Source organism: Fundulus heteroclitus, chromosome 12, assembly GCF_011125445.2.
Source record: "Fundulus heteroclitus isolate FHET01 chromosome 12, MU-UCD_Fhet_4.1, whole genome shotgun sequence".
Classification (NCBI taxonomy): Eukaryota; Metazoa; Chordata; class Actinopteri; order Cyprinodontiformes; family Fundulidae; genus Fundulus; species Fundulus heteroclitus.
The window spans coordinates 8,333,054-8,346,244 of NC_046372.1; the positions used below are offsets into that span (position 1 = coordinate 8,333,054).

The 13,191-nt window shown below is 40.1% G+C and overlaps 1 protein-coding gene across 1 annotated transcript in view; it reads left to right on the forward strand.

Moving 5' to 3' along the window:
* ipo11 (importin 11) overlaps positions 1–13,191 on the forward strand; it is a 157,162-nt gene that overhangs the window by 72,048 nt on the left and 71,923 nt on the right. Inside the window, exons 20-22 of the mRNA XM_036143880.1 lie at positions 120–233; positions 3,613–3,728; positions 6,355–6,431. Coding sequence (XP_035999773.1) covers positions 120–233; positions 3,613–3,728; positions 6,355–6,431 — 307 coding nt within the window. The remainder of the gene's footprint in view (positions 1–119; positions 234–3,612; positions 3,729–6,354; positions 6,432–13,191) is intronic.

Genomic DNA, 13,191 nt, shown 5'->3' on the forward strand with positions numbered 1-13,191 from the left:
GTACTACTTATTTTCTAAGCTGAACTTGTGGACGGACTTGCAAACAAATTTGGATTTCTCGTCCACTTCAAGTCGAATTTTACACTGACACGTACCTTTGGATTGTTTTTCTGCTCCAGATCCGGCCATACGTAGGCTGCTTGGTTCAGTACCTGCCCCTGCTCTGGAAACAGTCTGAAGAACACAACATGCTTCGATGTGCCATACTCACTACGCTCATCCACCTGGTGCAGGTACAGAGCTTCACCATCCGCTCCATGCTTTTTTGTTTTTTTCAGGCACATGTGCCGTCAAGCACAAATACCAGGCTGTCTGTTTTGATATATGGTCGTGTTGAGCACACCTGGCACTTTCATGACTTTTCCTTTTTTGGCCGCTGGCCCAAAAATTGGAATTTCTTGTTATAATGTATTGTCTGAACCCCACCCCCTCCCCCTCCCCCTCCCAACTTTGATATTCTTACACGGTCTCAGAAGGTTCATAACACTTTGGTAAAATGCAAATTACTACTGCTTCTGGCAGTGAAGAGCATTATCTTGCCAGACATTTTTTATGATTTGTCATTTTTGATAATTTGCTGCAACATCACTTGAGTTTCCCACTGAGGTAATGAGGAAAAAATAGCTCCAGCCACGAGCTTTGGTAACCCACAGGAATTAAGCTGCCCGCCTTCGTCTTCAACGCGCTTTGGACCCCTGTCTAGCTCGGCCTCATTACTTCATAGTGGCAGATGATTATGACAAGCTCCCATAGAGAGCAACACGAGAACACATCTGGCAATCTAAGCGAAACTCATGGGGTTGAACAAATGAGCTGGGAGTTGCTCGACTGCATTGACTTATTCAATGCCTTGCAAAACTCCTCAAAACTCTTCATGCTAAAATTATGCGTTTTTCAAAATAGATTGAATATAAATTTAGATTGCTGAGTGAAAAATTTGTACAACCACATTTTGCTGCAAATACAACCTGACCTGTCTGGTGTGTTCATTGGTCTTTGTGTCGCTGTCCGGTGATTGTAAAAATCCAGCAGTTTTATCAAGATCAGTTAATAAATTAGACACCAGCAGACTCTATTTACTAACTAATTACCTCTCATGGTAATTAGTTTTTAATATAATTTATTCCGCGGTATCAGTGTAAAAGAGCTAAATACAAACCTTTTTTTCACAGTTTTTAAAACATTTTGAAAACCATTTACTTCAATGTGACATTCAGACTTTTGTGTTGGTCTATCACGTACATTCCTGCAAAATACATTGAAGATTTGGTTTCTAAAGGGACAAAATGTGGAAAGGTTAAATAGGTATGAATGCTTTGGCAATGCCTGGTACTAATTTGATGACTTGAAAAATAATAATATAGAGTTGTGCTCTATCCATATTGTGCATGCTGTTAATCCTCTTAGTCTCTGTTTGGATCGGTGGACATCGTTTGCGCTTTATATAAGAGACAAACATAAGCAAAACTAATTTAGATGGAAGGGTAAAGGTCAATGTTCATTGCACAGACAACTGTAGTACTCTGGAGCCATGGGCTTGTAGCAGAATGGAAATGAGTCCAAGTGTGTTTATTTTGGCTATTAAACTGCAGTCCATTTGTCACCGGAGCAAACCAATCTTGTCTCCTCGTGGTCACATGGCATTAAGTCAACTCCTTAGCTCATAAAAGCTGCAGCATTGACTCACTTGTTTTTAGTGGATGAATTTTGCCCATAAGACAAGGTTGTTCCAGCTGGGGATTGAGCAACACTCTTATTTCTTTTTACACCCACATAAATGCAAGAGGGAGCAAATTAATGTCGCGCCGTCATAGAGACACTGTTGACAGTTCTGAAACACTACTCTGGCTCCACTTTGCCTTCACATGGATTAATCCTCCTGCTTGCATCACCCCGCCTTCACGCAACCTAGAAAACGCACTCTTTCTAATGCTTCAGTGTGACTTCTAGTAAGTGTTTTGTTTGTAAATACAAAGTGAAGTGAAACGTGAAGGGATTGGATGTGTTTTTTTAAGGGCACGGTGTCAGTGACGGTGGTTAAGATTTCGTCAACAGAGAGGAGTCTGAGGACACGTGTGGAAAATACTGAAGAGAAGTTTGAAGGGAGAATGTTATGTTAGTGTGCATAATTTATAAGTGGGGCTTTGCTAAAAGCAAAACCACATATTTACACCCGCTGTATACAAAACCATTCCTAAGCTTTTTTTTTCTCTGTCTGAGATGATTATTATCATACTAAGCTTCATGTTCTAGTTCAGTTAGGACTAAATGAAATATAACTACTAAGTAAACAGCAAAAGGAAAGAGAATTGGTGAATGTTGTATAACTTCAGGTGTGTGGCATCCACTTGGATTACTCTCTTTAAGTAATGCATTGTTGTCATCAGATCAAGAGGTCCCCGATTTTGTAAGCGGCTGTTAATTTGAAACATTTGAGTTAATTGAGGTTCTTACCTATTGATTAAGGCTCCTGCCAACAACACTGGTTTCTTCTGTGAGATGATGGAACAAATCTTAAGATGTCAGCCTAGATATAAGGAATAAAATTCATCATTATTAGATACAATTTTCTTATGCTTCAAACCCCCACCTTCAGTTGTTTAAACAGTTAAAGGTGAGACATGTTGTGAATTGGTGCTATATAAACGGAAACTGAACTGAATTAAAAATGAGCACAAACCGCATGGAGGTGTCCAACCATCATACTGCTCAAAAAGATGGTATTGTGTCTCAGAGATGAGACGTTTTGGTGAAAAAGGGGCATATCAGCCTGAGAACAGAAGCAAAAGACCTTATGAAGATGCTTGCTAAAGCTATTAAAGGCCTAATTATTCAGTCAAACAAGTTGTGTGCTAAAATGAGTTGAAAGGTCACTTTGAGAAAGCAGTCAGGTACAAAGTGTTTAATCTGTGAAGACATATCCAGAAGTCTGATGATGCAAACATTCAAGTGTTAGGTCTTAATGTGGGCGTCGTTCCACGTAAATGTGGAATAACTTTATATAACAAGGTATTTTGGAATTAGTTTTTTCTCCATGTTACACAAAAGCCATGTTTCTGCATAATATGTTATTGTCTTGGACCTCAACAGGGAATCATACCCCAAAAAGATCCCTAATTTCCTACTTACCCACATATCATCCAAAATGTCATTAAAATCCAAATGACCAGGAAATGAGCTGTGACTTAGTTCCTGCAGTTGTGCCCCAGTGTTTTCTTTTTCCTAAATAGTCCAAGTTAATGGGCCCGCGCTGTTTTATCGGGTCATCAAATTAACATATAATGTCCAAACAACCCTTGATGCCTAATTCAAGTATTTTGCAGCAAAGTTTCTGAAAGCTTAGTTATCCGAACGAGAACTAGCTGCACATGCCTTGCAGCAGGCCCCCCTCGTCTTTTTGTAAGGGGGAAAAAAAAACAGAGCGGTTCAGCACGATGTTGGGGAAACGATGTATAAATCCACTCCTCTGCTATGCTCTGCTCACATGAGCTGCAAAGAAGTTCAATTAAACCGAAGCGCACAACGCACAGGGACGCTTTGAAGCATCCTGTCTGCACCCATGTCATGCTGTCACCGTTTGGCACCGACTCTTGCATCTTTTTGTTCTTCCAGGGCCTTGGGGCAGAGAGTAAGAACCTTTACCCTTTCCTTCTTCCCGTCATCCAGCTGAGCACCGACGTTTCTCAACCGCCGCACGTCTATCTGCTAGAGGACGGACTGGAGCTTTGGTATGGATAAGCATGCGGTGCTCAAACATTTATGAGTAGAGGGGAAAAAAAAAAAGAGAGTCCCTGAGGCAGATGTTTATGAACCACTTAGTGATATCATTTCATCCCTTACACACACGCCTACACACGAATACCGCGGCTGCCTTTATTTCTGCCTCCTTTTTCCTCTGTTGTGCCTATCGATGATGAGTCCTTTTAGTCTTATCATTCGTCAGCCTCATTTACTGACTGTTTGCTATCCCGTTTAGAGGCCAGATGCAAAGAGTTTACAGATAAGTGTCGCTTAATGAGCTCACCGTTGCATCTCGTTTGAATTGGCTTTTTCACAGGCAGAGATCTGGTCACCGAATTTGTTGAATATTCTTGTCGCTCACAATCTTCACTTTGACTTTGCTTTGAGAGCAAGTTATTTTATAGCCAGCATGAGGAACCTTCTACAGAGGAGCAGTTTCTGTTTTGCAAACGAACACAAAGAACAAATTCTTTCATTTTCCAAAGATTTTACCCAGTCTGCCTCGTATTCTTTCTTCGTGCCAGCCCTACATCTCGGTCCTATAATGTATTCTGTCTTATGACCGGCACTGTCCTGTATACGTTTATTTTGTTTGCAAAGTCATTGTCATTTTCTCTTGCTTTTATCTTTCTTGCTCTTATTTCTATGTCTGTGTCCTTCTCAGTACCTCTCCTGTTCATTTCTTATCATTTGGGGAGATTTTAAGATTTTCCCGCAACCTATGGTTGCCTTTTGAAAACTGATAAATCAAAGTCTGTTCATTAATGGTAAATAGTTGCACTGCCGCTGTACAGTTTTCAGAATAATAGCGGTAAAACATAACTTAACAGATCAGATACTGTTTTAGGAAGAAAACATTTATTTGTGAGAATGAATTCACTAGTAGGTTTAGTAGAGTAATAGAAAACCAACGGTCATGACCTGCATGCTGTCTAAGTGTGCCATACATTGATTAAAGGTTTGACCGGAAAGAAGAAAATGAATGAAGAAGTTAAGAAAAGGATTGGATGCACAAATAAAATGATCTGAAACCAAAATCAGAAAAGACCTGAAAAAAACATGGGAAAACAACCATTCACACCATTTGACGCATGATGGCTCAGGTATCATGATATGGGGGGTGTTTGTCATACTATGTTTGGCCTTTTTATCCCATACCAGGAATTAATGTTTAATTTGGATACATAAAAATAGTTGAAGAGGTCATAACGCCTTATGGTGAAGAGAAAAAACCCTTGGAATGGGTGTTTCAACAGAACTGTCTCAAACACTTGAGTAGTGGACCTGGTCCAACAACTTAAACATTAGCGACCAGTCGGATCCCTGTATCCCTGATCCAATAGGAAACAACAATCATGCTGCTTCTGAGGCAAAAACCAAGAAAATGGACTGGAAATAACTGCTCACAGGTTCCAGAAGTTGGTTGGTACTCAAACACTGGCGTTACTACTATTTGTTCACTAATTCACGGGAAAGCTAAATCATCAAGCATTTTTCTATTGATACAATAAGTTTTTGACTTGGGGAAAATATGTCAGGCACTGTTCTTTTTTGTGCAGATTATTACTCCTGTTTTCCCTTGCATTTTGTAAATGGCAAATTAGAGGTTTTTGGTATTTTGGTTTAGAACTGAATATGCCCAATGCATTACTGTTTGTTTGTTTTTCTCCTACAACAAATTCATACAAACTAAGAATTCACACACTTATCAGTCTATTAAAATACCAACCAGTAGCATTTAATTTGATGCACTTTTTACTCCACTTTAAAAATCAGAAACAGGTCACGGACGTGTGCTTTGATGTTTAAACGAGGATAATCTTTTAATTCCTGTATTTTCCGTTAAGTAAAAAACTGCTACCTCTATCAAAGAACCCGCAGCACATTTTCTCTTCTGCTTGGTCTAAACCTTGATAATAAAAATCAGAACAGGCAGGTCAGACCTCCAAGAAAACTGGAAATCAACATCAGCCTTGGAATCCCTGATTGGTGCAATCTTGTTTACTTCACAGAAACATTGACTGTTTAAACACTTGTGATGTGTGGAAAAAAATGTGACGGTAAAAGACAATTCAGAAAAAAATAGGAAAAGAGCTAGAATAAAAAGATTAGATGGGGAGCCGCCTCTAGTTCCTTCATGTGGAATTATTAAGTAATCTTGATAAACTGTTACGCTATGTTGTCTGTATTAACCAAAGGAATTGTGAAGGATCCCACCCCCGTTACTGACATTTTAAATGTATCTGAGCTGAAAATGCTCAGTAGATTTTCCCCAAATAAATTTTTTTAATTCCAATAAAATTAAATTAAAAGCATCAGCTCCTTTACCCCCCTTCCTCCTCCCCACCTCTTTCACTCTTGTTGTGTTTTTCCCTCCCCTCTATGATTTCTATGCTCTCCTTCTACTTTCCGTCTCGGTAATTTCTCCTGTTGCATTCTTTTTCCCGACCGATTCTCTTCCTGCCGCCTCTAATCTGTGTCCTCTGCACATTTTTTCTCACATCGTCAACCCTTTTTCTGTCTTAACATTTCTTATCTGCTTTGTTCCTCTCATCTTTTCCTTTACTCCCCCTTGATGTGCGTTCTCCCCATTTCCTCCCTCTCATTGTGTAGGTTGGTGACTTTGGAGAACAGCCCAGCCATCACCCCGGAGCTGCTCAGAATCTTCCAGAACATGTCGGCTTTGCTGGGTGAGCTTACAGAAGACTTCTTTTGTTTTCTGATTCATCCGACTGGGCGTGTGTATATCTTCTTTAGAACATGATGCATCAACACAAGAACTAAATGAGCAGAGTAAGGATAAAATATGACAATATTAGTATTTATTTAAGTAGACAGTAGTTAAATAAATAGTATAGGGAGGTGTGTGTGTGTGTGTGGGGGGGGGGTTATATTAAGTACAATTGAAAACAAATACTATATAAAACCTATTTTCCCCCCTCTGACATTAAATCACACAAGACTTTTCATTTTGTAGGCCAGATAGGCTTGATAGAATCATTTTTGAAATGTTCTTCAAATTCAGCAGTCTCTATACGTTTTTTTTAATGTAATTTGGTGTCATTGCCTTTAAACCGTATGACTTGGGTTAAACTCTCACCAGCTTCTAAATAGTTTGCTGGAATTTTGTCCCATTCTTCCCGACAGAAATAGGTCAACTGAGTCATGCTTGTAGGCCTGGTTTTGCCCAAACCTTTTCAGCTCTATTTTATATAGTTCTGATCCGTGTCAATAAGGGCTTTGTTATAGCCACTCAAAAACATTGACTTTATTGTCCTTAATCCTCTCCAGCACTAATTTGGCTGAAAGCTAAGGCGTATTGCTTATTTGGAACATCCATTCCCACCCCAGCTTTGATTTCCTGGTTGTCTTGAGTTGTAGCTTTCAGTCATGTAAAGCCTGGCGGCCTATAATACAGTGGGCAAAACCCTGCACATTTCCTGAGGTGCTCTCATCTCTATAACAAAGAACCTGTCCTCCTTCCTGATCAGTATGGTTGCTGGACATTCCCGTAACGTGCATATGTGCATGTAATTGTTTGAACAGATGAATGTCACTGTGCCTTAGCGCCTTGGCTGATGAAGGTAATACATGAAGGGTTGGGATTGAGGTCAGTCATCGACCATCCAACAGGCCCGAATCCAGTACTGACCACTCAGATTTTGCATGAACATCAACCAATATACAATATCCTTCGTAATTTTTCATTAAAGCTGCCATGACAACACTGTATAAACTATTTCATGTAGTTGATAGTACTGCATTTATAAATTCTCCAAAGAATTTCGTAAGAAGTAAAAAAAAATAACACCAACTTGTTGTGTCAGACCAAATGTAGTGCTGATATGCAGCTCTACCAAGTTGACTTCATTTGGCCATATTTACCCTCCAGTGGGACCGAAATAAATAGCCACATAGGCCGCGGCGTGGTGTGGCGCTCACTGTGGCTGCACGTATGCAGCTGGGAGCCAGAACCACCGTGGTACAGCAGCTTGCCTCGCAGGAATATGCAGCTGGGATCGAGCTCTTCACTGCGGTGACTGCGGCGGATATCTCACCCTCCTGGGCGACAAGGGAAATCATGCTGCTGGCAGCAATTTAGCTTCAGTTAGTCAACCGGATTTTATCAGTCACAAGCACCTTTGTTATATTTAACAGCATTTGGAAATGGAATAAACTTACAGGTAATGACAACATTGTGGTCACTAGCTTCTGTGTTGGTACAGAAGTTTTTTTTTTTTTTTTTAAATCAGTTTATTTGAAAACTCAGACTTGAATTCCCCCACGCTCAAGGAAAGTCTTCAGTAAAGTCCAATAAATTAACTTCAGCCACTCTGATGCAATTCTCTCGTCCTTCGGGAGTGACTGGAAGCTTTATGTATTTTTGACCACCCTTTGACATTTCAGCTCTCCTTTTTAGCAACCGCTGTGACGATGCATTAAAATTGAATCTGGGATATTTGCGCTTTGTGGCTTCAGAGGTGACTGCCTCCTGTTAGAGCCGATACAGGGAGGCTGATCTGGGCCTGCCGTCTGCTCACTGCTCCACCTTCCTCCTCTGGAGGGGACCAGTCAGACACATAGCAGGTGCATCAGCTGGTGGGTGGAGGGGATGGGAGGCTGTTTGCTTGATGGTGTGCTCTGATTGGAGAATAAGACAACTGACGTAGAAAGATGACCCGTTTTCTGATCTGATCGGTTTTGAGCAAAGCCACAAAGTTGACCATCCTTTAGCAGGTGCGCTGATATTCACTTTTGACATTCACACGGCCTCATCAGTACACATCAGATCATCAGAAAAATTAAATTTGTTGTCATGGACCCTTTAAAGCATCCTTCTATATAATATAGATATTTATTTTGTGGTCACAATAGGGAGTTGATATATTTGGCAGCTTATGTCACACAATATGTCTTTCAGGAGTGCCTTAACAATACAGCCTCAATGGGCCTAGAAACAACTCAAATGCTATGAATTGATCCGTCAGAAGCTTGCAGAGCCTCAGCAACATCATCTTGGCTGTCGCTAATTGTTTAAAAATATAGCTTAGTGCATATTAACTTTGAGTAAGTTTTAATATTTCTCATGAGAATTGTCTAGAAATGTATCCCATTAAAACCGAAAGTTTAGTCTGATTTTAATGTCTGACAGTGTGGAAAAAGTGGCCTTGGCCTTTCATACAGTTTATGTAACCGTCCAGTTTCGGCTGTATAAGTTTAAAGATAATTGTTTTCATCTTTCTTTTTGACTTCAAAATAAAATTAAGTGAAGTTTTATTTATGAAGTCCCCTTCAGAGACACAAAGTCGCAACGTGCTGGACAACATAAGTCACCTTTAGGGTATATGTGAAATATGAAAAAGCATAATAAAATCATGATATCAAAGCCAGGTAGGAAAAACATGTCTACAATGCAGCCATTGACTTAAGCTAAAGAAATCTGATGTCAGAAAACCTAATTATATAATTTCATTCCTGTGGCTATTGTTTGCTGCCTCAAGATATCCGAGCTACCGCTGTAGGCTGCGATGAGTGGCCGCAGATTGAATTGAGCCGGCTGGATGATTTATCACAAGCTTAGATCATCAGGACGCCTCACATGTGTGTTTCTGGCCTTCTCTATTGTAAGGGACATTAATTTAGTATCAGATCGCAACAAGTTAGACTTATACAACAGCTTTTGTGCTCGTATTGGCCTTGCTCGAGCATTTTATTACTTACTATATGGACTTTAAAGACTCCATAGGGCACAGAGAGCCAAAAGGCTGTGGGTCAGAGTAATAGTGGAGGAGGGAATTAAAGAGGATCAAGGAGAAGAGGGTTGATTGAACATAACATCAAGGCGGTAGATGAAAACAAATTCAAGTGGCGATGGTTGGAAAATCCGCAAAGAATAAGGAAAGGTTATATGTATAGCGTGGACATGGATGAATGGGAAGATAAGTGAGGCCCTTATCTTCTGCCTAGCAGAAGCCATTTCATTTTAATTTACTTATTTTCTGCCAAGCCTCACTCCAAGTCAGATTAAGATGCAGAAACGAAAATAACAAATTATACGCCGTGTGCTTTGAGGTGACACAACCAGCTATAACTGAGGAGATTTTGCATGTGTTTACAGTTCACAATAAGATGTACAGGACGGAAATCAATAGATCATCTATTTATACTTAAAAAGTAAGGCTGAAGCTGAAACAAAAATTAAAGGAGACACAGTTAGCATTAATATATTCCTCAAACACTCAGGAACTGGGACCTAATTGGCTGTATCTACATGAGTAATGAAGATCTTTAAAGGATTCAGCGAACACTAATCAGCTGCCACATTAGTCTTTTAAGTGTTTCTGATGATGAAGTGAGAGAGTGTCGTTTTAAGAAGAGGTTGTTGAACTTCAACCGGAGATTAAATGTTACGCAGTAAAACCCGGAAACATATCACGAGAGTTTTGGTTTAGGCACAAAATTCTGATTGGATGAATATATTTACTCTGAGCCTAATTCTTGAAGCTTTTAATATTCTTCAGTGTCAACGTTTGGTATATTACACACCAAGGTATTCTTCTTGTGAACATGACCTTACATTGATCTTTAGCCATATCAGTTCAGTCCTTGGTTTTACTCTAATCGAAATGATCAAAAATTTGTGCTGAAACTCAAAGCCAACTGAGATGTGTCCTAAATCTGCAGCTGTGGCCGAGTGTTGCCGCTGATTGTGTGCCGGAGAACTCGTTGGTTAAAAATCTCTTATGACATTGCAATTAACCTCACCCAGCCATTTAACTAAAACAAACCACTATTTCCTCTGTCTTAACAGGAGGCTAATGTGTTCAGTGTTGTTGGGAAATACACAGTTTGAGAGACCCATATAGTCATAATCAATAAATTAGAATATTATTGAAAGGTTAATTTATTTCAGTAACTTAGTTCACTAATGGTGCGTTCACACCAAACGCTGCTGTTTGGTGTGAACGGCGGTGATTGAGGTGGTGTGAGCGGTGGATTTACATATTATCCCTATGCAAATGGCTTGGTCAGGGGTGGTGTAGCGGCCCACAGTGAGATCAGTGCGGTTAGAGCGGTGCAGTGACTTTTGCTGGAGTTAAATATCTGAACTTTTCTGTCAAGTCGCGTCAACCTATCAGGGACCGGTTGTTGTGACACACGGTGAAGGAGCGCAGTGGAGATGAAGCTTCTTTCAATCATGATTGGAGAAATAAATATTATGAATAAGGAATGCTCTTTAGAGGTTTGTGGGTGGCTTTGTGGAGGCCATTTTAATTTAGCCCTTAAAAGGACTGTTAAATCATCCATCATTCGTCCTCCCTTCGTAGCGCCAGAACTGGACCGGCCAGCTACCGCTTCTGTGGCCAGGTCAGGTAATCTGTCTGTCGGCCTCTTGCTCTGCTCTCCGCTGCTTTCCCGGTGCTTCTGTCTGAGCTCCATAGGGGGCCTCTGTTGTATGGATGATCTGTCCCCGAAGCAGTTTCGGATCCTGGGCAGACAGAAGCACCACGGGAAGCAACTGTGATCCAGTCGTAGCTCCTGGACTTCCTGAACTGGGAGCATCTCCGGAGGATCTGGTAGACCCGCAGGGAGGCTGGCGCCGTTGTTTGGCTTTCCCCATTAAATGCAGCACCGTGACTCGCTTGGTAAAATACCGGTCTGTCTTGTTGAATTGAGCAGACACGGGGAAAGAAGCTTCTCCTATGTAATGGAGAAGCATGGTGAACCCCATGACGCCATGCTTGGTGTGAACGCACCATAATAGGAGCACATTTCATAGGTTAACACAGACTGATGTTTTAACGCCTTTATTTCTATTAGTTATGACTTCCAGCTAATAAAAGTACAACATTTACGATGGGATATTCTAGCTGACCAATGAAAAAAGCAAATTTTTTAAAGCATAAATGGATAGTATGTTTAATACAGGCTTTAAGAATATTTTTCAAAGGTACTTTCAATCGTACAAACTAGCCCCTTGGAAATATAATGAAAATGACTGTAACAACCTGATTAAAATGCAGATTTTCTTTCATTTGTTTGGCTCAATTTTTCTTGATGCATGTTGAAGTTGGCTGTTTACTGGAATCAGACGTTTTTTTTTTCCCCTGTTTGCTGTGTATTGATGAGTGACCTGCTGGTGGCAAACTCAAATCTGATCTTGTTTCAATCAATCAATGCACCATACACAAACAACACTATGTTGCACAGTCAGCAACTGCTGGTAGGAAAGATATAAATAGACTTTGAGGTGTGTTAAATCTACTATTATAGTTGAGTTTTAGTTTCTAAGGGAAGTTAAAATTTACTATAATGGGTATCAGCAGGTCAAAACTTAAAAAAAAAAAAAAAACACATTGGAAATCTGCCACAGAATGTTGATTGTATTTATGTCTTCGCCATGCATCTCATCTGCACGCCTCTAATGAGACCTTGGGACGTATTGTTTTTGTCCTCTAAAAGTAAAGTTGGTAGTTCAGTCTGTGTGCTTTTACAAGCCAAAGTTTTATTGGGGAAATAACTGAGCCTTCACCTTACAAGACCTCTGTTATTGGGAGGATGTTGATGACGCTTTTTAGATAACTTAGCAGCTTTAAGCAACTTTACTAACACACCTCATTATAGCCTGCCTGCTCTTCCCCATGTCAGCCTATGGTAAGATTATTAGACTGAGACATCTTTCTTCTCTAAAATGGCAACAATAGACAAAATATTGCTCTCAGCTTAGAATAGACTGCATCTTATACCCTGTGCAATATTTGTCTACATACTATGGAAGTAGACAGTTTCTGAAGCCAGTGTGCGCATTGTAACAGTTTAATTTAAATTTTACTCCAGGGCTCCTGTTGTGTAAGGCCGTTTTTGTATCTACATCCACAAAAGACCCAGCCTTTCATGGGTCGGCTCACCGATTGTCTTGTGTTACAAAGTGAAGCGGGGTACATAAACGCTTGCTTTTAAGTACGTTTATGTTCATATTCTGCCTTCTGGAAAACATACCTTGTTCGCAGAGTTGTTTTCTGCAAACAGCTTTCCTTGCTTGCAAATTCAGTGCATGCGCTGTTTATTTGGGCTATAACTCTTTCACAATGTTGCATCAAGCAGAAACTTATTTTTTTGTTACGTTTAGTTCTGCTTCTGTTTTGTTCATCTACGTTCAGCTCCTTTTATGTTTCATGTTTGTTAATTGTAGTCCAGGCAATATAAATGCACTCACATTATGAATTTTTATTTGGATGGGTTGTTATAGTGGTGCGTCATTGTGAAGTGGACGGAAAATGAGACATGGATTTTTAACATTTTTACAAACGAAAACCACAGTATACTGACAGTGAAATGTGATAGATGATGCTGTAGGAAGGTTTTTCTTTAGCATGGGTAAGGAGGCTGGTCAGTTCTCATGAGATGCATGGAGAAAAATACAAAGTAGTCCTGGAAGAAAACCTTTTA